This window comes from Lipotes vexillifer, unplaced genomic scaffold, assembly GCF_000442215.2.
Source record: "Lipotes vexillifer unplaced genomic scaffold, Lipotes_vexillifer_v1.1 scaffold3, whole genome shotgun sequence".
NCBI lineage: Eukaryota > Metazoa > Chordata > Mammalia > Artiodactyla > Lipotidae > Lipotes > Lipotes vexillifer.
In genome coordinates this window covers 3,302,559-3,324,703 of record NW_006783631.1, presented here as the reverse complement: position 1 = coordinate 3,324,703, position 22,145 = coordinate 3,302,559, and the positions used below count along the sequence as shown (strand labels likewise).

The window sequence follows — 22,145 nt, the reverse complement described above, 5'->3', positions numbered from 1 at the left end:
CGGTTCAGAGCCTGGCTTTCCTGGTGGCCAAGGTTTCAGAGTTCGCACCTGTCATCAGCATTCCGGGCTCGCCCCAGTCTGTCCTCTCCTGGTTCTCCGTGTCTCCCTCTGCTTTCTGCCACTGCTCAGCGCATATCAATCGAGGGAGGCTCCTCCCTAGGCAGGGGTCAGCAACCCCTGCCCAAACCTGCCAGCCGCCCGGCACAGGGCCTACTCATCGGGACCCACTGGCTTAGGAAGCCAGCCAGGTCCCACCATCAGCAGAGTTCCACCCCAAGCAACCCCCTCAGGGGCTGGGACAAGCTTGTTGGGATGGAATTTGGTTAAAGGGCTCCATTCCATTATTTTCATGATTTCAGAGCTGGAGAGGACTCAGAAGGGGGCCAGCCTCCTCTCTAGTGATTTAGGAAAAGTAGACAAAGTGGTCTGGAGTGGAGGGAAAGAAGCAACTGTCATACAGAACTCTCTGGGTCTAAGGTTTGAGTGACATTAGGTGCAAGGCTTGGGAATTAGCTTCTTTGAGGCGGTTTGGATACTTGAAGAATAATTATTCCTTGATGGAAGACAAAAGAGCCATAAAGAACATGTTTACAATTGAAGTCCCTTACAACAGACTCAGGTGCAAACAGCAAACAAGTTTTTGGTCATTCAGAGCATCCACGTGAGTGGAAGGGCCAAATAGCACTTCTTAAACAAGGCTAAGAATGATTTCCCTGGAGGAATTTGTTGGTGCCCTATGGCTCTAGGCCAGTCAGGGCCATCACGCTAAGGTAATTGTGTGGCTTTATGAGGTTTCTTTCTTTCTTTTTCTTATTTTTTGGCTGCCCCACGCGGCTTGCGAGATCTTAGTTCCCTGACCAGGGACTGAACGCAGGCCCTCTGCAGTGAGAGCACGGAGTCCTAACCACTGGACCACCAGGGGATTCCCTGTATGAGGTTTCTTGAGACTGGTCTGGGCCTGAGTCTGTATTGCTATGACTTCCGTGTCTCTCTCAAAAGTTACAACCTTCAGAAGCAAAGTAGTACCGGTGAAAGGACCAGAGTCTGGCGGCGCCTGAGGAATCACAGCTGCATCTGACTTCAGAACCTGCCTGTCATCACAGCTAAAGATGGAGTGAGGGAAATAGTTGTGTCCCCTGGAACCTCATCACTGTGGCTTTACCCATCTGCTGGTGCAAAGAGCAGAAAACCTCAATACCGCTGGGGCGGGTCCCACTTGGTCCACTAGCCCCGTGCGCTGGCAGTGGATTGGGCAAGCAGTGGGTAAGAGAGATCTGGTGACCTTGGGAAAAGAAATTTGGGAAGAGGAGGGGTAGGTTAGAGTCATGATTTCTGAAGAAGTGAAACTGATCATTTCCCCTCGCCAGCCACATTGCTTCCAGGCCTGAGTCTGGGCGTGGCAGTGGGTGAGAGTGGGATGGGAAGCAGTGTGGCTCAGACTCCACAGGCAAAAGCCTGGCTGTCATCCCCTCTCTGGGGCTGGCAGGGTCACCTTGAGAAAGTCTGGGCCACAGAGAAATGCGGAGGGCCACCTTTGGAATCATCCTCACAGGTCAACTGTCTAACCACCTGCCTGGTGCAAGGATCCCCCTTCAGTCCCACCAAGGAAAATTCTGCAGCCCCTGCTCCCCACACCCCGCATCTGCCCATATCATCGTGCGGCAGCCCAAGTCTTAACTATTTGTCCCTCCCTTACCTCAGCACAATTGTTTCTCTAGAAACCCTTGCCCGTTGGCCTCCATTCTTCTGCGGGGTACCACTGAGAGCAAGTCTATTTTCTCTTCCACAGGAACCTCTCTAATATTGGAGGATGGCTGACACATCCCTGTAAGGGCTCTCTTTTCCTGATGGCAAGCACCCTCCATTTCTTCTAATGTAAATATTTCCTACATGCCAGGTACAGTATCACAATCTTCTGTCTTATATTCTTGTTGTAATCAATCCTCATTGAAGGTTGTTATTATTATCCCCCTTTTGTAGGTGAGTAAATTGGGGCTCGGAGAGGTTACACAGCTAGAGCTGTATTAGAACCCAGATCTGTCTGATCTTAGAACTGAAGTCCTTCCCTTTCTACTTTACAGGATCACTAACACTACCGACCATGTAGCAGAGTTTGAACACATGATCTCCAACCCTTATAGCTGTCCTGCAAAGCAGGACATAATTTAATTATTATTATTTTAATGTAATTGCCATTCTTTGCTGAAAGGAAGAGGTTAAACCTCAACAGGCCAAGTAACGTGTCTAGTCACACAGTTGAGCAAGGATGACGACCAAGCCTACTGGTTCCACAGCCTCATTCCCCTACTGCGCCCAGAGCCACCCTGAGGGTGGTCTCTTGGGAGTCCAAGAGACCAGGAGCACACGAGGTGCTCAGTCACAGCCAGAGTGCTCGGGCCATGCTTCTCGGAGCCTGTCCCCTACATGTCCAGGGTCAGAACCCTCCACGATCTCTAAAACACAGACCTGCATTTTAAACAAGCACCTCAAATGGTTCTTATCCATGACCCATAGCTTGAGAAGCACTACTCTAGAGAGAGTGCTGGCCATCAAGGGAAGATTCTTGATGCTTAAAGTCCTCCTTCTGGAATCAGCCCTCACTGCCGGTGGTCTCCCCTCCCTCCCCAGGCCCACCTCAGGCCCCATTTCGGCCCCTCAGCTTCTTCTTCTCTGAGCTCCCAGCACTGCCTGCATCCCCGCTGGCCGCACGTTGTACCTTTGCTCTTAGCTTTCCCATTCCTATCCTTTGCTCACCTGGACAAAAGGGACCACAGCTGTGCCCCTGGGATGCCTGGTGACCCACCACCCTCTGAGTGACCCTGCCCCACTCTGGCTCTGAAGGTTGAGTGAGCGTGTGTGAGTGAGTTTGTGGCTGGACGGTGAATGCGTGTGAGTGCGTGTGTGGGCATGTACGCATGTGAGTGTATGTGCACATGTGAGGACGTGCACGAGTATGCTGGTGCATGTGTTGCATAAATGTGTGTGCACACGTGTGTGTGAGCCCGTGGGTGTTCGAGTGCCTGTGTGTGTCCCTAAACTCTCCTTCTACTAGTCCTCCCCCTGAAAAGCTCCCCGGAAGAACCCTGCTGGTGACCTAGAACACTAGGTTGTTTGGGATTCCCCCTTCTCTTAAAGTCCTTCCAAAAAATTAGTCACTCGAAAAAGAGTTTCCCTTTATCGAGTTTCCCTTCTGTAATTGGTGGTGTTTTTCATTCTGTCTCAGTGGCCTGGAGGCTGAGAGGCTCTTGGTTTGTTTATTTCCCCCTTTCTTGCAAATCCTCTCATTTTGCTTTTTCCTCCAGTAACGTTTGTCTTTGCATCTTTACAACTCAGCAGCCTCAACCCCTCCAGGGATTGGACGTTTGAGAGTCTAAGTGAAGAGCAGAGCAGACTGTAGCAGTGATGGAGGCCCCCTCCCCACCGGGGGCAGCCAAGCCCTCACATTCTCTGACCCAGCTATGCCGTGGCCATTTGTAAGGCAGCTGGGCAGGTTAAGGCCACAACCTAAAAGGGAGAGACAATCATGTGCTTTGAATCGTTATTTTAACCTCCTAGTTACCCTCTGAGGCACTCTTGTCCCCATTTTACAGACAAAGAAACTGAGACTCAGAAAGGTAAGGGAATGCTTCCGAAGTCACAGAGCCAGTCTATGGTGAAGGCAGATGCGTCAGACTCTGGAGTCGGGACCAAAGAGCTTGACTCTTCCCCATGAGGCTCACAGGCTTGTACTCTGAGCACCAAAGAGGGGCTTGGAGTGTCCACACCCCTCCAGCCACACCTAGATGTCCTCCCCGGGATGCAGGTACTTCCCAGTAACCCAGCCCATCTAGGGTTTCACTTCAGGTGACGTCCCTCACATACAGACCCCACCGGGTGTTCAGACTCTGGGGATGGCGTGTGTTCCTGTGGTCCCCTGCAGCTGCTCCGAGACAGCCTTCTGTGCACGCTGGAGCACACACCCAGCCCCTGCTCACCTGCCTCTCCCTTGATTCCTGGTGGACCTTGGGGTCCTGGGGGTCCTGGAAAGGAGAAGGAATTCAGAATGTAGCCTGCACAAAGGAGGAGAAAAAGGATTATGGGGTCGGTAGACAGAGGCGGGTTTCTGTGGCTCCATCTTGTCCGGGGCCCTCTTCTCCGTTGGTGGCCCTGGCAGATGGGGGAGGCGAGGGCCCCTTTGGACCTGGAAGACTTGAGGAGAAGGGGCAGAGGCACCAATGCCCCAACCAACAAGGTGGGGTGACAATGCTACTCACACCATCATTCACTTAACGAGTGTCACTTAGCACCGAGGACCAGCCAAACTGTGTGGAAGGAACACAAGAAAAGACGGAGCTCCGTCCTCCAAGGAGCTCATGTCCCAATAAGCAAAACACAGCCATGCAGATGATGATTCCGAGGAAAGCTGAGCCAGACAGACCTGAGTTCGAGCGGCAGCAGTGCCACTTTAGCTGGGTGACCCTGGGCACATCCTCTCATTGTTTGGAGCATCAGCTTTCTCATCAGCGAAATGGGGTTCATATACCAGTTATGCAGGGCTGTCCTGAGGCCGCCACATAGAGACCAGCACGGAAAGCACACCCATGCTCTGACAAATGGTACCCATCACCGCTGCCACTTACGTCAGATCTCTCCCTTGCCAGGGCTGCCCTGTGGACCAGAGCCTCCCAAAGACTCGGGTGGCCGGGACAGGGCTCCTTGTCTTGTCTTGGTCCATTCTGGTTGCTATAACAACACACCACAGACCGGGGTGGGAGGAGCTTAAACATCAGAAACTCACTTCTCCCACTTCTGGAGGCTGGACGCCCAAGATCAGGGGCTGGCCTGGTAGGGTTCTGGGGAAGGTCTTCTGTGCTGCAGACTGCAGCCTGTCTCTGTGTCTTCACATGGTGGGAGGAGCCAGGGCTCTCTCCTCTATAAGGTCAGGCCCTCTGTCCTCTCCCCTCAAAGGTCTAGGCGCTGGCCAGACTGGCTTCGTGCCCACTGTTACTCTCTCCAGCCACAGACCAGTTTGCTGCTTGGGAGTGGTCCTGAAAATCATCCTGGGCTCTGTCCTGCACACTCTGGATCAGTCTGAGGGCTCCGTGACTCAGACCCGGCCTTCGGCGGGTTGCTGCAGACCTTGGCTTTTGGAGATCACACTCGTCTGGACAGCACCCTTGGCTCCTAGGTCCCTGACCCCACTGTCTCCCGGAGAGCTGTCTGTAGCCACTCAGGGTGCCTGTAACTTCACGCCCTCCCCATACGGCCTTCACCCCCTGTCTTGGCCTCCACACTCTCATAAGAGGCCAGAGAATGGGATTCAGGTCCAAAGGCCCCTTGGTCTGCACACGAGACGCTCCCCCTTTCCCGTCCTCTCTGGGGAGTCCCAGCCCAAGGGGGAGGGGCCAACCTGGGATCCGAGTAAAGTTGTCCACCAGTCGTAGTAGGTGCTCCTGCCTGGTGCGGACGCGGATGAGCTGGGTCTGCAGGAGATGCTCGGGGACCAGCGTTTGATTGTTGTAGGGCATCTCCAGGGCCCGGAGCCGCTTCTGCAGATTCAGAACTGGACACCCCACCGCCACGCCTGCAGCATCCTTTTAGGGACTTCATTAAAGCCCGAGGCACTTGAGCATAACCCTGACATTCTGTGTCACATATGCATAACTCTGCGTCCTGAACAGCTAAGCACGTGTTTAGTGTACCGTGAGGACCTAGAGTGAGCACACAGAACTTTGTATCTTGCACACGTGCGCTCCACACTCAGATATGACATTACACGTCCACAGAACATACCTACACCCTGTATAACTTCTGCGCCCACAAACAACCTGCTTGCAGTTAGGAGATCTGTGCATGCTTGGACATGAAAGTGTGGCCGCTAATATGCTGATCTGGCCTAATCATGTGTGACTTTCATATGCGTTTGACGTGTGTTTATGACAACTGGCCACATGGCATTCTTGAGTGACTTCACTATCTGCTGATGGAATTGCTTCATGACCTCACCATTTGGATTGGGAGCACTTTGAAAGTCAAATCATGTTAAAATGAAACACTCTGACCAACAAAGCTACAGAGGCAGGAAATCCTTGATGTGAGATGCACGAGGCACATCCTTGTGAGATCACTGCATCTTTCACTGCTTCAGACACACACAGCCTCACACATGTGGTCTCTCTCTCTCTACCTCCCTCCCTCCCTCTTGCTCTCTCTCTCTCTCTCTCTCTCACACACACACACACACACACACACACACACACACACACACGCATGCAACACACACTCCCCTTTCTGCTTCCCCCTCTTCTCCCCCCACCATGCAGACCACCCAGGGACTGAGAACTCTCTCCCAGCAGATAGGCAGCAGTGGCCCCAATGGCTCTCCTGTGAACCTGAGCCTTGTGTCGGGCCGGGCCACACTGTCACCCCAGGAGGGACCAGACAGGACCCAGATGCTTTACCTTGCACCACCAGCAGCCCAGCACCTGCGGTGAGCAGAATCAGGTAGATGAGCAGCAAGACCGTGAAGCAGTTTATCCCATTTCTCTTCTTGGGCTTTGGATCTGAAACACAACCCAGGCAGACGGCTGCTGCTGCAGAGGGCAGAGAGCAGGGGCCCCCAGCCTGTGCCCAAATCCCCTCTGTATGAGCAGGGGGCCGCCCATGAGGTCCCACGAGGGGAAAGACACAAAGGCCCACGACCCCCAAATCATCTTCCCCTCGATCCTCCTTGCCACAGGGCAAGAAGTGCCATTGTCAGCCCCTCATTTATGTGGCCGGGCAAAAAACCCCTGTGCACACATCCTTAGCTGGAAGAGCGCAGTCCTGTCAGCCTTTCTCACCGTCGAAGCCCCAGCACGGAACCTGCCACAGGGGTCACTCAATAGATGTACATCAGAGAAATTGATGAATTAGCATATTTCAATTTCAAAATTCTGGGAGGAGGATGATTGTTCCTGTTTTATAAACAATGAGTGGGGTTTGGAACAGTCGAGAAAACCTGTTAGGTTATAAGACAAGAGCTGGAAATCACGTGCAGGCCTTTGTTTTCTTTTTAATTACAAAGGTAAAACGTGCTTAATATAATTCATCAAACAATGTGGAGAGCATTTCAAGGATTAATAATCTTATAATTAATCCCCTGAGGTCCTAACCCGCTGAGGTAAGCTTTGTTAGCATTCTGGGTTGTGGCCTTCCTTCCATCTCCCCTTCCTCTCAGAAACTTACAAACTCACATCCTCCTAGATAGACTTGTTTTTTTTTTTCTTTTAATTTTACTCTAATGACATCATGTTATAATTACATATTGCAGTACATATCAATTACAGCACATGTGCTTTCTGCAGTGAAGGAGTTTTCCATGGACTTCCCTCTAGTTTTCTCAGTAGAGAGAGATTTAACTGTTCTCTTTAATAGTTGCCTCGTATTCCTTGATGACACATGGTTATGCTCAGTCTAGCACAGGGTGTTCCCCCCACCCCCATCCACCCCTGGAGTCTAGGCCCACACAGCAGCCTGAGTGAGTTCTCTAACACACAACATGCTCCAGTCACTCCCTTGCCCTCAGCCCTTCAGCTCACTGCCCTCAGGACAAACAGTTCCCCCTGCTGGTTCATGTAGCCTGGTCTCCAGCCAGCTCTCTTATGGCCACACCTCCATACCTCACCTCCCCGCTGACACTGACCAATGGTCAGGAGAGACCACTGTGGTTACACCCTTGTGACTTCAGGCAGAGTATCTCCTCTCAATACCCAACCTCACTTCCTTCTTTCTGCATAACTAATTTGTACTCATCCTTTGGGAGCACAGTAGATCTTTTCCTGCTCCAAGATAGATTCTCAGACTCCCCTCGGCTGGGTGGGACCTCGCTCTGCTTCCCCACATCACTGTGTTTTTATCCACTGTGGCCCTGAGCACCTGAACTGTATATATGTCTCAGTCTCCTCCATATGGCCTGGAAGTTTCTTAGCACCAACATGGTGTGCTGGAAAGACGGTGATGGGCTAGATGAATGGCTGAATGAGTGGTTTGGGTGCTGAACGTGTATAGACTTGAACATTTTGAAGTGTTGGGAGAGCATCAGGAATGCAACTTAGGACCTCAGGTGTCCATATAGTCATGATGGTGAGGATGGATAACATACAGAGGAAGCCTCACATTTAATAGAAGATGGTGGATGGTGAATACTGTCTCATAGACAGCAACCAAACATGATGAAACATAGCATGTGATGGGAATAGAAAGATAAATTATGCTTCAGAGACACAGGTACCATAGAAGTCAAAGTTGGAGGTGAAGGCCAGCACGGAAGATACAGATATTTTCAAATTGCATGGTAGGACCATGGTGCAAGGCATTTGAGTAAGGATGATGAGAGGAAAAACAGACATGGTAGTGTGATGGGAGTAGTTCAAGCCCAGAATGCTTTTTAATTCAGAGCTATCACCTGGCATAGAGGCAAGGTATTTTAGAAACTGGGAACTTCAAATCTGTGAGCTTTGTCTAACTCACTCTATACAAAGCAGAGGATCTGATAAATTCTTTACCCTTATGTTGATCATTTCATCTCTTAGTGGTTAGAATAAACTGTCAAGGAAATATCTACTCTCATTTGGGGTTGACCAATGAGCAAGAGTTGCTTGAGATGAGAGAATTAAAGTTAAAAAAAAAAAAAAAAAAGCTTCAGGTGAATAAGAATGAGCTTACCTGAAGTAAACTATGGTTATTCTGGGTGGAGATTTTAGGGAAGCAGGTTTTAGAAATTTGACAGCTCTATTGTCTGACTCACAGTGAAAATATGGCTTCAGAGAGAAATAAAATTTCAATTCCATAAAACAGTTCAGTGAAGAAAAAAGGCTGCACACAAATTTTAGGGTTCCCAGGCCTTCCATCTCCCAACCCCTCACCAAGTGGCAGAATATGGCTTGGTAGGTGTACTTCTCTCCTACTGTAACACTAGTGGAGATCAAGTGGGAGCCCCTCTCCCCACATTCCCAGCCCTGAGCTACTGGTGAGGCCCAGGGAAGTGGTCTCTGCCCTGTGGGTTTGAGGTCTCCCACCCTCTACTTAGTAGCACTGGACAATATAGAGCAGTGTCCTTTGCCCCTGCAGGCAGCACAAGCAGGGGGCAAGAACACCAATAGCACAGGGAACAAAACAGACAAGAATAGCATGGTCAGGGCTCTGAAAATTAAATTGTGATTGGAACCATAGCCCACAAAATAAGCCAGAATCTACCTAATAAATCTAAATAGTTTATGTAAGAAACCTAAACCTAAAATCATTGAGATGACACAAATATTGGAATTATTCAATAAGGATTTTAAAGCAGCCATCACAAAAATGCTTTAATGAGTAATTACAAATAAAACTTTTTTTTAAATGTCACAAAATAGAAGATATATAAAAGAACCAAATGGAAATTGTATAATTTCCAAACACAAAAAAATTTTTTTAAACCTCACCACATTGGCTCAGTAGTGTAATAAATATGATAAAGGAAAGAATCACTGATTCTTTCAGTGACTGATAGATAGATGGAACTAAATGATAGAACAATAGAAATTGCCCAATCTGAAAAACAGAGAAAATCACCAACAAAAACAACAACAAATAAACAGAGCCTATGAGACGGGTAGATCAATAAAAAAGAAAAAAAACATAATACTTATGTCATTGAAGTCCCAGAAAAAGTGTGAAGCTGAAAAAATAATCAAAGAAATAATGGTAGCTGAAAATTTCTCAAATTTGGGGAAAGACATAAACCTACAGATCTAAGAAGTTGGGCAAATCCCAAACGTGGTACATTTAAAGAAATCCATACCAAGACACATAGGCAAAAATCTGAAAAATCTAGACATAAAGAAAATTTAAAATCTGAAGAAAAAGAAAAAATTTTGAAAGCAGCCAGAGAGAAATGACACATTACCTATAAAGTGATACCAATTTGGAATATCAGCAGATTTTTCATCTGAAACCACGGAGACCAGCTAGAAGTGGCACAATATTGTTTGTGTGCTGAAAGAAATGAATTGTCAACCATGAATGCATCCTTTAGCAAGGTATGGGAAATAGAGATTCTCATATGAAGGAAAACTAATAGAAGTTCTTGCTAGTAAACCTACATTTAAAGAATGGCTAAAGGAAGTTCTTCAAATAGAATGTTAATGATAGTAAGAGAAGGCTTGGCACTTCCGAAAGGAAGAACAAGAAAAAGGAAAGAAGAATGGGTAAAATACAGGGCTATATATTAGACCATACTTCTCCTCATGATTTAAAAAAAATCACATTTGATGGTTGAAACAAAAATTACGATGCTGTCTGATGCGGTTCTCAGTGTATGCAGAGGAAATACCTCAGGCAATTCATTTTAAAAAGTGAAGATAATAAAAGGACATAAATGGAAATAAGATTTCTACACTTTACTCAAAGTGATAAAATGTTGATACCAGTAGACTGTGATATGTTATGTATGTATATTGTAATGTCCAGAGAAACCACTAAATAAACTATTCAAAGAGATGCACCACAAAAATCTCATAAATAATTAAAAATAGAATTCAAAAAATGTGCTCAAGTAACACATAGGAAGGTAAGAGAAGAGAAACAGATGAATGGGAAACAGAAGAAACAGAGAATATACAAAATAGGATGGCAGATTTAAGCCTAACATACCTGTAATTACTTTCATGTAAATAGTCTAAATATACCAAGTAAAGGGTAGAAATTGGCAAAGTGAATGGAAAAGCATGACCCAATTATAAGCTGTCTATAAGAAACCAAACAGTAGAGCTTCTATTCACATGAAACAGAATTGATACAACTGAAAGGAGAAATGGACAAATCCCAATTATAATTGGGGACATTAATACCCCATTCTCAGCAATTGATAGAAAATCAGCAAAGGTATAGAAGAACTGCACACCACCACCAACCAACAGGATCTAATTAACATTTATAGAATACTCCATGCAACAACAGAAGAATACACATTCTTTCCATGCATACATGGAATATTTACTAAGACCATATCCTGGGTCATAAAACAAACCTCAACAAAATGTAAAAGAAATTAAATTTTACAGATGTTCTCTGACAATAATGGAATAAAAATAGAAATTAATAACATACAGAGAGAAAAATGTCCAAACACTTGGAAACATTTTTTAAACTTCTAAATAATGCATGGGTCATAGAGAAAGTCTCAAAGGAAAAAAAAAAATTAAACAGAACTGAATGAAAGTGGAAATACAACATACCAAATTATGGGCTACATCTAAATCAGCACTGGAAGGAAAATTTACAGCACTAAAATCTTACATTACAAATGAGGAAAGATCTCAAATCAGTAAACTAAGTTCTTGCCTCAAGAAACCAGGAAAGAAGAGTAAAATAACCCTAAACAACAAGGAAAAAAAAAAGAAATAATAAACATCAGAGCAGAAATCAATGAGATTTAAAATAAGAATACAAAAGAGAAAATAAAAAACAAAAATCTGGTTCTTTAGTGGCATGCACATATATACACTACCAAACGTAAGATAGATAGCTAGTGGGAAGAAGCCGCATAGCACAGGGAGATCAGCTTGGTGCTTTGTGACCACCTAGAGGGGTGGGATAGGAAGGGTGGGAGGGAGGGAGATGCAAGAGGGAAGAGATATGGGAACATATGTATATGTATAACTGATTCATTTTGTTATAAAGCAGAAACTAACACACCATTGTAAAGCAATTATACTCCAATAAAGATGTAAAAAAAAAATCCGGTTCTTTGAATAAAATCAATAAAATTTATAAAGCTCTAGCAAGACGGGCAAAGATAAAAAGAAAGAAGACAAAAATCACCAATATCAATAATAAAACAGGGTATATCACCACAGATGCTGCAGCCATTAAAAACAAAATAAGAAAATACTACCACTAACTTTATGCTCACAACTTAGAAGAAACAAAAGTTCCTCAAAAATCACATACTACAAACACTCAACCAAGATGAAACAGATAATATAAATATCTATGCCCCTTAAATAAATTTAATTCATAATTTAAAATCTCCTATAAAAGAAATATCCACGTCCAGATGATTTTATTGAAATATCCTAACAAACCTTTAAAAAAAGTATTAGCACCAAGTTCAAACAATCTCTTATGGATAACAGAAGAGTAGAGGACACTTCCTAGTTCATTTCATATGATAAGTATTACCCTAATATGGAAACCAGACAAAGACAGTACAAAAAGAAAACTAAAGATCAATATTTCTCATGAAATTTGATACAAAAATTCTCAACAAAATAGCAGTAAACCATATCAAGCAATGCATCAAAAGGATTTACAGGGGCTTCCCTGGTGGCCATTACCCTAATATGGAAACCAGACAAAGACAGTACAAAAAGAAAACTAAAGATCAATATTTCTCATGAAATTTGATACAAAAATTCTCAACAAAATAGCAGTAAACCATATCAAGCAATGCATCAAAAGGATTTACAGGGGCTTCCCTGGTGGCCCAGTGGTTGAGAGTCTGCCTGCCGATGCAGGGGACACAGGTTCGAGCCCTGGTCTGGGAGGATCCCACATGCCACGGAGCAACTGGACCCGTGAACCACAACTACTGAGACTGCATGTCTGGAGCCGTGATTTGCAATGAGAAGCCACGACAGTGAGAGGCCCGCGCACCATGATGAAGAGTGGCCCCCGCTCGCCGCAACTGGAGAAAGCTCTCACACAGAAACGAAGACCCAAAACAGCCAAAAATAAATACGTAAATAAATAAATTTATTAAATAAAAAAAAAGGATTTACATACCATGACTAAATGGGATTTCCAGGTATACAAGACTGGTTCAATATTAGAAAATCAATGTAATCCACATATCAATAGGTTAAAGAAGAAAAATCATATAATCATATAGTTGATGCAGAAAAAACACTGAACAAAATCTAATTCATAATAAATTGTCATAATTACCACTCTCGTAATAAATAACAAATTTATAATAAACCTGTCAGCAAACTAAAAAAGAAGAGAACATCCTCAAGTTAAAAAAAAAAGGAATCAACAAGCTATCTAAAGCTTACAGTCAGTCTTAATGGTGAGACAGAAAACTTTCCTCCTTAGGTTGGGAACAAGGCAAGGATATCTGTTCTCATTCCATTTTTCTGTATACAACGGGCAAACAAGTGCAAATCGAAATTTAAAACACAATGGCGGGACATATTGGCGCAGTGGTTAAGAATCTGCCTGCCAATGCAAGGGACATGAGTTTGAACCCTGGTCTGGGAAGATCTCACATGCCGTGGAGCAACTAAGCCCGTGCACCGCAACTACTGAGCCTGCACTCTAGAGCCCGCGAGCCAAAACTACTGAGCCAGCGTGCCACAACTGCTGAAGCCCTTGAGCCAAGAACCTGTGCTCCACAATGAAGAGTAGCCCCCCCTCACCGCAACTAGAGACAGCCTACGTGCAGCAACGAAGATCCAATGCAGCCAAAAATATATAAATCAAATACATAAATTTATATTTAAAAATGGCATTTACAAGAAAATGAAATATTTAGATATTAAATTTAACAAAATGTATACAGGATCTGTATGCTGAAAGTTACAAAATCCTCATTAAAAAAAAAAAAGATCTAAATAAATGCAGAAACATACCATGTTCACAGATTGTAAGACTGAACATAAAGATGGAAAGATGTCAATTTTCAAACTGATCTAGAGGTGTAATATAATTCCTACCAAATCCCAGCAAGGTTTTCGATGGTATAAATTTATACCAAAATTTATATTAAAAGGCACAAGCCCCAGAATAGCTAAAATCATCTTGAAAAAGAAGAATAACTTGTGAGAAAAAATGTTACCTAATGTTCAGAGTTACAATAAATCTACATTATCAAGATAGTGTGGTATTGGTGCAGGGATAGACATGCAGATTAATGGGACAGAATAAAGAACACAGAAATAGATGCACACAAGTATGCCCAACTGATTTTTGACAAAGATGCAAAAGTAATTTACTGGAGGAAAAAGAGACTGTTTAGCAGATGGTGTTGAAGCAATTGGACATCCAGAAGCAAAACACACAAACCTTGACCTAAACTTCACATCTTATTAAAGAATCAACACAAAATGAACCATGATATTGTAATGTAAAACTGTAAACCTTTTAGAATTAAGCATAGGAGAAATCTTTGGGACACAGTGCTAAGTGAAAAGTTCTCAGACTTGACACCAAAAGCACAATCCATAAAAGGAAAAATCAATAAATCGGACCTCAATAGAATTAAATACTTTTGCTTTGCAAAAGACTTTGTTAAGAGGATGAAATGACAAATTACAGACTGAGAGAGAATATTTACAAATTATGTATCTGGCAAAGGACTTGTATCTTGAGTATATAAAGAATTCTCAAAATGTTTAGTTTTAGTTTAGATTAGTCAAAAAACAAACAATCCAATTAAAACACTGGCGAAAGGCATGAAGAAACATTTCACTGAGGAGGGTGTACAAACAGCAAATGAACACATGAAAAGATATTAGCTATTAGGAACGTCATTAGCTATTAGGAAAATACAAATTAAAATTACAATGATGTATCACTATCACATGTCTATCCAAATGGCTAAAATAAAAATAGTAATAATACCAATTGCTGGCAAGGATTGCGAATCAGTTGTACACTGCTGGTGGGAATGTAAAATGGTGCACCCACACTGGAAAAACAGATCAGCTGCTTCTTGTGATACTAAACATATATTTAGAGTCCAGCCATTGCACTTTTGGCATTTATCCCAGAGAAATCAAACCTTGTGCTTACACAAAAACTTTTATGTAAATGGTCATAGCAGCTTTATTTGTAATAGCCCAAAACTGGAAAAACAACCTAAATGTCTTTCAATGGGTGAACGGTTAAACCAACTGTGTACATTCATATAATAGAATAATACTCATTAATAATAGTCATTAATAAAAGAACCAACTACTGATACATGCAACAACTTGGATGGATCTCAAGGGAATTATTCTATGTGAAAAAAAGCCAGTCTTTAAAAAGTTACATGCTGTGTAATTCTATTTATATAACTTTCTTTAAATAGCAAAATTATAGAAAGGAGGAACTGATTAGTGGTTGCTGGGGGATAGTGATGGCTGGGCGGGGAGAGAGGGTATGTGCGTCTATGAAAAAGTATCATGTGGGAGATTTTTGTAGTGATGGAACTGATCCATATCTTGATTTTGGTGGTGGTTACACAAGTATACACCTCTGATAAAACTGTAGAGAACTACATTCACACACACAAATGAGTGCGTGTAAAACTAAAGAAATCTAAATAAGCTCTGTGGGTTGTACCAATATCAGTTTCCTGGTTGTCATATTGTACTAGAGCTATGCAAGATGTTACCACTGGGGGAAAATGGGTGAAGGTCACAAAGACTTCCCTGTACATTTGTTTTTTGCAACTTTCGATTGCAAAAATTTACAATTATTTCACACAAAAAAGTGAAGAAACACCTCTGGGTAAAGTCAGATTTTTACAATTTACAATTATTTCACAATAAAAAGTGAAAAAACACCTTGGGTAAAGTCAGATTTTAAAAAAATTCTAAGAACTAGTGACACGACAAAAAATAAAGTCAGAACAATGACATGAAATGAAAGTAGTCATATCAGCAAGGCTGACCCTGCATAGACTCCAGGGTTAAGGTTTGTTAGGAGAATATTTAAAATTAACTTCAGGGCAGGAAGAAGGGACAGCTAGGTCCAATATTGGGGCCAATGCTTAGTGTTAATTAAAACAAACAACAGAAAACCCCATAACTTTCTTTCATAATTTGTATTTTGGGGGGTCTTCTCTGTCAGGAAGGATGTTCTTCAGATGGAATTTGGTGGGAAGAAATATCATGAAGAAAGGTGTGAGACCTGAAATAGTTGAGGGTTTTGGGTGAGAGGGCCAGATTACATTCCACAGACGGGCAAAAGTCTGCCAATGTGGTAACAGAACTTGAGAAACCAGACACTTCAGGAAACTGACAGGAAGACCTGAGCCAGACAAATGCTCATATTTTCAAGAAGGTGAAAGGAGCGCATCCCAGAAAGATACGGTCCACAGGGACAAATGTGAATTCTCTCGTTCAGGCTCAAATGCTCCATGGCTGAAGGGGAGAGGGCCTGATACTGGTTCATAAGGGAAGACCTGGGGTTTCGTTGGACCTTCAGGGCAGCAAGCGCCAGCAGTCTGTGGCGCCTCTTCAGAAAACTAAAGCAATCTTCAGCCTACAGAGAGCTAGGTAGGTAGATAGATAGATAGACAGATAGAAGTAATCTCAAGGGCAGATCACTGCCTCTCAGCCCAACTTCAGTCTCTTCAAAGCTCCCCATTGCCCTTGCCACTTACAAATTGGCACTTGCCATCTACCTCTACAGGGATTAAATCATGAGCCGCTGCAGCGGCTGACCTTCAACAACCCCTGAAAGGAGTTCAGGCTGGACATCAGGAATAAGGCCCTCTGCGCTCTGGGAAAAACTGGCAGAACAGGTCTTCAGATAGTTAGATATTTTCAGGAGAAGATTTTATGAGCCCAATTCTTGCATCTCCTCGTATTTAGAAAAGCACTAAAATCATTAGCAGTGACGTCTGCTCCTTTTGGCTAGCAATGAGCCTCTGCCAACATGTGTACTTGACTGCACGTCCCCCCTTCACTAAAGTCATATACAACACTGCCCTTCCCCCCCTGCCTCTTTGGAGCAGTTTCTCAGAGCTATCTGAAATGCTGTCTCCTGGGCTAGAGTCCTCATTTTGTCCCAAGTAAAACTTAACTCACATCCCTCACATTGTGCTTTTTCTTTTTTTTTCAGTAGACACACTCAGGATAAAGTCCAAATTAATTGGTCCTAGTCTCAATCCCCACTGATCTTCCCCACCCAATTTTGACCCCACAATATGGAGCTATTTGTATTTTTTCTGAATATTCCTTGGGAAGGTGTCATAAACATGTTGTGCCCTACCCCAGCTCCAGCCTCCATCTCCTTTCTCTAACGAATCCTTATTATCCCATTAAACTTTAGAAGAGGTCTCAGCTCTGCCCTCCAGGGTCCCACATCAGCTTAGATCTGTCCATAAAGTCCTGTGCAAATCTCAGTGACAGCCAGTAATGAACTGTATAGAAATGGGTTATGAATAGGCTCTCTCTGCCGCCCTCCATCCAACATGACTGTGGGCTCCCTGGGGCCAGAGGCCAGGTTGATCCATGTCTATTTTCTCAGTGCTGAGTGCAGTGTCCAGCATGTAGTAGGTGCCAAATCTGTTTGATCACCTGACTTTGCTTGAACATTTTTAGTATCTTAAAAAGTCATGTGTCCAGAATGCTGCCTTCTCCAAAGTTCTGAATAACCAACAATTATTAAAGTCATTTGCACTCCTGCCTTCTCTGTTACCCCACTGTGAACACCTAAAGGCAGAACGCTAGACACTTAATCTTTGTACCCCCATAATTCCAGCCACTGACCTGAACAAACAGACCCTGGGCGAGAGGGACAGTCAGGCCAGGGGACAGAGCTGCAGTTGTTCCTGCACATACAGTCTCCAGAAAAGAGAGTGGGAGTGGGAAAGACTGATCAACTTGGAAGACAATTCCAAGAGGATATTCTAAAATGGGAAATCAGAGATCCCTTGTGGGAAGCACTCACCAGTGACTTTGAATGCTACAAACTGTAGAAGATTTAAAAAAGTGCATCACCTGTGTAACACTGAAGGAGAAAATAAAACAACAGTTGACCGAATTTTTAAAATCTGAGTTTAATCTAAGACAAACTAATTATGAAGCTATAACATACCCTAGCCCACACCAAATGGAGAACACACTCCCTGAGGAACACATGAGTTTTCACAGAAGACGTCTTAAAGAATTTTAACAGAATTGCATTAAATAAATATGACACTTGGCTTCAGTTTTGTGGAACTTTTTCATCCCTCTTGTTTGGCATTGTCCTTTCATCACACACGTCACAAACATAATCTGTGTGTCAGAATGAGACACTAATAAAAAGGAGGGACATATAATAAGCATTAGCATAAATTGAAGGGAAAGTATTTAAATACAATTTAAGGGAGTCAGGAAGCTAAAAAAAAACCATGTATGCTAAAGACACAGCATCTATTACTAGCATTATACAAATTTCCAGTGGAAGCATGGAAGCATTCCAGAAATGTATTATTGACTCTCTAAGGTGCAGACCTAGACTTTCAATGGACTTGTCTATTCTTATGCCGCCAAGAGAAAGACTGCATCACAGGCAATGTCATTACTGGGGACTAGTACTTTACCATTAAGTTCAAAGGTCTCCATTGTAGACAGCATGGTTTGGTCCAGAGTCGTTCTTTCTCTGGCGCTAGCTGAAAGCTCTTTCTCCTTGAGAATTTCCTCATTTTCCATTGCTAAGCTTTATAGATGGCCAAAGTCCTGGAGCCAGCAGAAATGCTCCCCATAAGAGGAACCACTCGGGGAAAGATTGTTCCCTTTTAACTACTGCTGCTACTGGTGGAGCACACAGCACTTCCCTTGGCTCTGATTTCTGAATTTGCAAAATGTTTCCTGACATGATCAGGCTTAGGTATTTCTCAAAAACGGGCTATTCACATGTGGAGCTCCTGCTTAGTGCAGCTGCTTGTTAAAAGGGGTGTGGGGAGTTGGGACACAAGTCACAGGTCCTTGAACCCACCCCTTGCTCCCAGGCCCCTGAGAGCAGAGCCGATGACCCCCCGCACTTTATCCATCTGTCCAGGCCCTGCCATCATCCCAGACCCAGTTTATTGTTGTGGGACCTCTGCAACCCACAGTGAAACCTGCCTCCTCTGACCTACTCCAACCCTTAGAGTTCATCCTTGCTACTCAAAGTGTGGGCCATGGACCAACAACATCAACATCACTTTGGAACTTTTTATAAAGGCAGAATCTCAGGTCCCACCCCACAAAGACTGAATCCAAATCCACAGTTTAAAAAGGTCCCCAGGTGGTGTATGTACACATTCAAGTTGGAAGCGCCTGGCTCTACCCCATACATTTTAGTGTTTAAGTATGTTTCCTCCAATAGCTTTCCTATGTTCTCTCTGTGTGCATGCATATGAGTGCTTGCTCTGGCCCCAGTAAGATCTGAGCTACTTAAGAGAAACCCCTTTGCTCTGCCCCCTACACTGGGCACTCCCAGTTGTATAGAAGGGTAGTTAAGAGACAGACTCCAAAATCTCGAATGCCTGAGTTCCAATCCCACCTCCTGCAAGCAGCTGTGTGATCACGGGCAAGTCATGTTAGCTTTGAGCACCTCACTTTCCTTGTTTGTAAAATAAGGAAGGTGGTAATGATTTTTGTGTGCATTAAATGATTTAAGTGGTATAAGGTGGCCAGGATGAGTACTAACACCATGGTGCTGCTATCACTAGAGACATTATGAACCCACTGTGTCCAGGGAGATGAAGGAAACAGCCTTTACCTTAAAGGAGCTCAGTCTAGTATGCAGGATGATCATGGATACAACTGAATTCCAGAAAATCGCTGTTGGTGATTGGACCACCTAGGAGGACAGAGGTGGCCCAGAGGCAGAGAAGGCAGGGCTGGGAACGCCACAAGGAGCTTTTCCATCAAATCTGGGTTTAAAGGGATGACTTGGAGGGTCACCTGTAGAGCAGAATAAGGTGAGAGCCTTGCAAGTGGGAAACATGGCAAGTGTAGTCTCACAGTGGCTGGATGCTTGTGGACCATGGACCACTGGACTATTTGGGACATGAGAGGTGAGGTGGCAGGAGACGAGGTTGAACTAGGTCAAGTTTCTTTCTTTGGCCTGTGGCATGGCAGAAAGTAAAGGGGTAAGAAAGTCAGGAAAGAGCATTATTGGCAGCGCCCCACAAGGCAGGGGCCCCCATTGTGCCCACATTTCAACATTCAGGAGGTCACCGGTCAGGAACCTTTGTCAGGAAATCCCCTGACAAAGTGGTGTCTCCTCTCTCCACCTGGTCAGCTCAGCTCTGACCAAGGGCAGTCCTCACTCATGGGGGTGCAGAAGGGACACTTTGGAAAATGTTGTGTGTTAATTACCGAGTGTAGCCTTCTTTGGAGGGAGCATTTACTGGATGTCAGGTTTCGTCATTTAGCTCTGGTTCTGGGATCAAACAGACTTGGGACCCAAACCCAACTCTTTCATTAACTTGCTGTGTGACCTTGGGTGATTGACTTAGCTTCTCTGAACCTCAGCACTAAGTAATAGCTCGTAGAAGGATTAACACATATCCATTACTCAAAACTTCCAATAACTTGTAACTTGCCTCTGATCTTGTGGTTAGAAAGTGATGACACCAGAATGCAAATCCAGGACTTCCTGCCTCTACAGCTTGGTTTAAATCTAGTTTAATCCAAGGGCTATAATCCAGAAGTTCATACCAGATGAGCTTTCTGAAAACACACATGCCATTCCCCCAACCCCAGCCAGAGATTCTGGTTTTAATAAGAAGCCTCATGGTTGGTTCTAATGCACAGCCAGGCTGAGGACTGCTGTGCAGAATAGTAAAGCAGCCACAGGCAGCACGGAGACCTGTGTGAGCCCTCGGGACTCCATCCTGGGAGGATCCATGCAGTTGAACAATCGGAAATTACTGATATTCACCCCTTTTGATAGTTGATAAATAAATACTTCATAGGATTCAAGCTAATCCATCCAGTTAGCAGGACCAGACTAGGCAAATGAGGCACTAGCGTGGGGTGCAAAAGATTCAGTAATCAAGCTAAGTAATATTTTAACACAATTTTAAAAAATCAAAATTAATGCAAAAAGCCCATCATGAAAACAAAATCAACATTTTAAATAAACCACAAAGATCTCATGCTGCATTTTGCAATGACTCTGGTCACCCGCTCACCTGGTCCCAGCCCTGCTCCTTACTCGGTGTTTCAGCATCCTCATTTGCAAAATGGGATACCAACAGTTTCCCTGTTTGTTCATAGGGTGGGTGTGAGGATCAAACAAAATAATAAAAGTCTAAGTGTAAGCAAAAGGGCTTTCAGGGGAATAACATCTTATACCAAGCCGGCACATAATGTAAAACTCCTGCATTGTCGATGCTACCCTTAAAAATACCTTAAGTCTCCCATAAAGTGCAAAACACATAACTTGGAGAATATTGTACAGTTTCTTCCTAAGTCCTACTCAGACACTTTTATCTCCAGAACACAGATCTGGCTGTTGCTTCCCTTGAGCACCAGATGAAGTGGTCGACTTGCATTTGGGGACCATGCTGTTCAAGAAATGCAGGGTTTGGCTTTCTTTTTCTTTCAGAGTGCATATAATTGCATTGGAGAATTTAAATGTATTTTCAGAGGGGTTCTGGTGTAGTTCTATCAAGGTCTGATATTCTCCAAACTGGCTTCATTAGACAGGGGTAATGGGGCTGGAGTCCTAGGCAAGCACATCCCAACTCATGGTAACCTCTGCAGAGCTTGACTCTCTATAAACTAGCATAGTCGATAGGCCACCTGGCAGATCACCAGAAACTCCTGAGTAAACCCATTCCCGCTTAAAACTGGGGCAACCATGTTAACACATGATGTAAAAATTAAACCAAAGTATTCAAAACAAACAAACAAAATCTCACAGCAAACAGGCAAGCCAAGACTCTGGGATGGTCCTTGAGTCCCCGTCACACCTCACTGGCAGTTTGGCCATTTGTTCTGTCGTCTTCTTAAGCTCATCAGTGGTGACAATGGAAAGAGGGACCTGGGCTAAAGAAAATGTAAAGGAGACAAATATTAAACATTTCTATCTATTGACTTTATTTTTCTTGCCAGTCGTGCGTGACAGTAGTGGTCGGTGTCTCCCAGGCCTAGCCTACCACCTACTTGATAATTTCATTAATGGTACTTAATGAAGCATAATTACTGCAGATTCATTTTAAAAATTAAAAAAATCAATAACACAATGATCATCATTAGGTGAACAGGTAAATAAATTGAGGTATACCCATTCAATGGGATACTAATCAGTAATAAAGAAGCAGCAACATGGGTGAATCTCAAAAGCCATTATGTTGAGTGAAATAAGCTAGACCCCAAGAGAACATATTATATGACTTCAGTCATAGAAGTTTCCAGAACAAGCCACACTCATCTATAGTGTCAGAA

The 22,145-nt window shown here is 43.9% G+C and overlaps 1 protein-coding gene across 1 annotated transcript in view; it reads right to left on the bottom strand.

Moving 5' to 3' along the window:
• MARCO (macrophage receptor with collagenous structure) overlaps positions 1-8,324 on the bottom strand; it is a 21,952-nt gene extending 13,628 nt beyond the window's left edge. Inside the window, exons 1-4 of the mRNA XM_007456363.1 lie at positions 8,252-8,324; positions 6,441-6,542; positions 5,390-5,542; positions 3,975-4,019 (exon numbers count right to left, since the gene is read on the bottom strand). Of these exons, the coding sequence (XP_007456425.1) occupies positions 3,975-4,019; positions 5,390-5,542; positions 6,441-6,542; positions 8,252-8,324 (373 nt within the window). The remainder of the gene's footprint in view (positions 1-3,974; positions 4,020-5,389; positions 5,543-6,440; positions 6,543-8,251) is intronic.
• Positions 8,325-22,145: the final 13,821 nt, after the last annotated feature.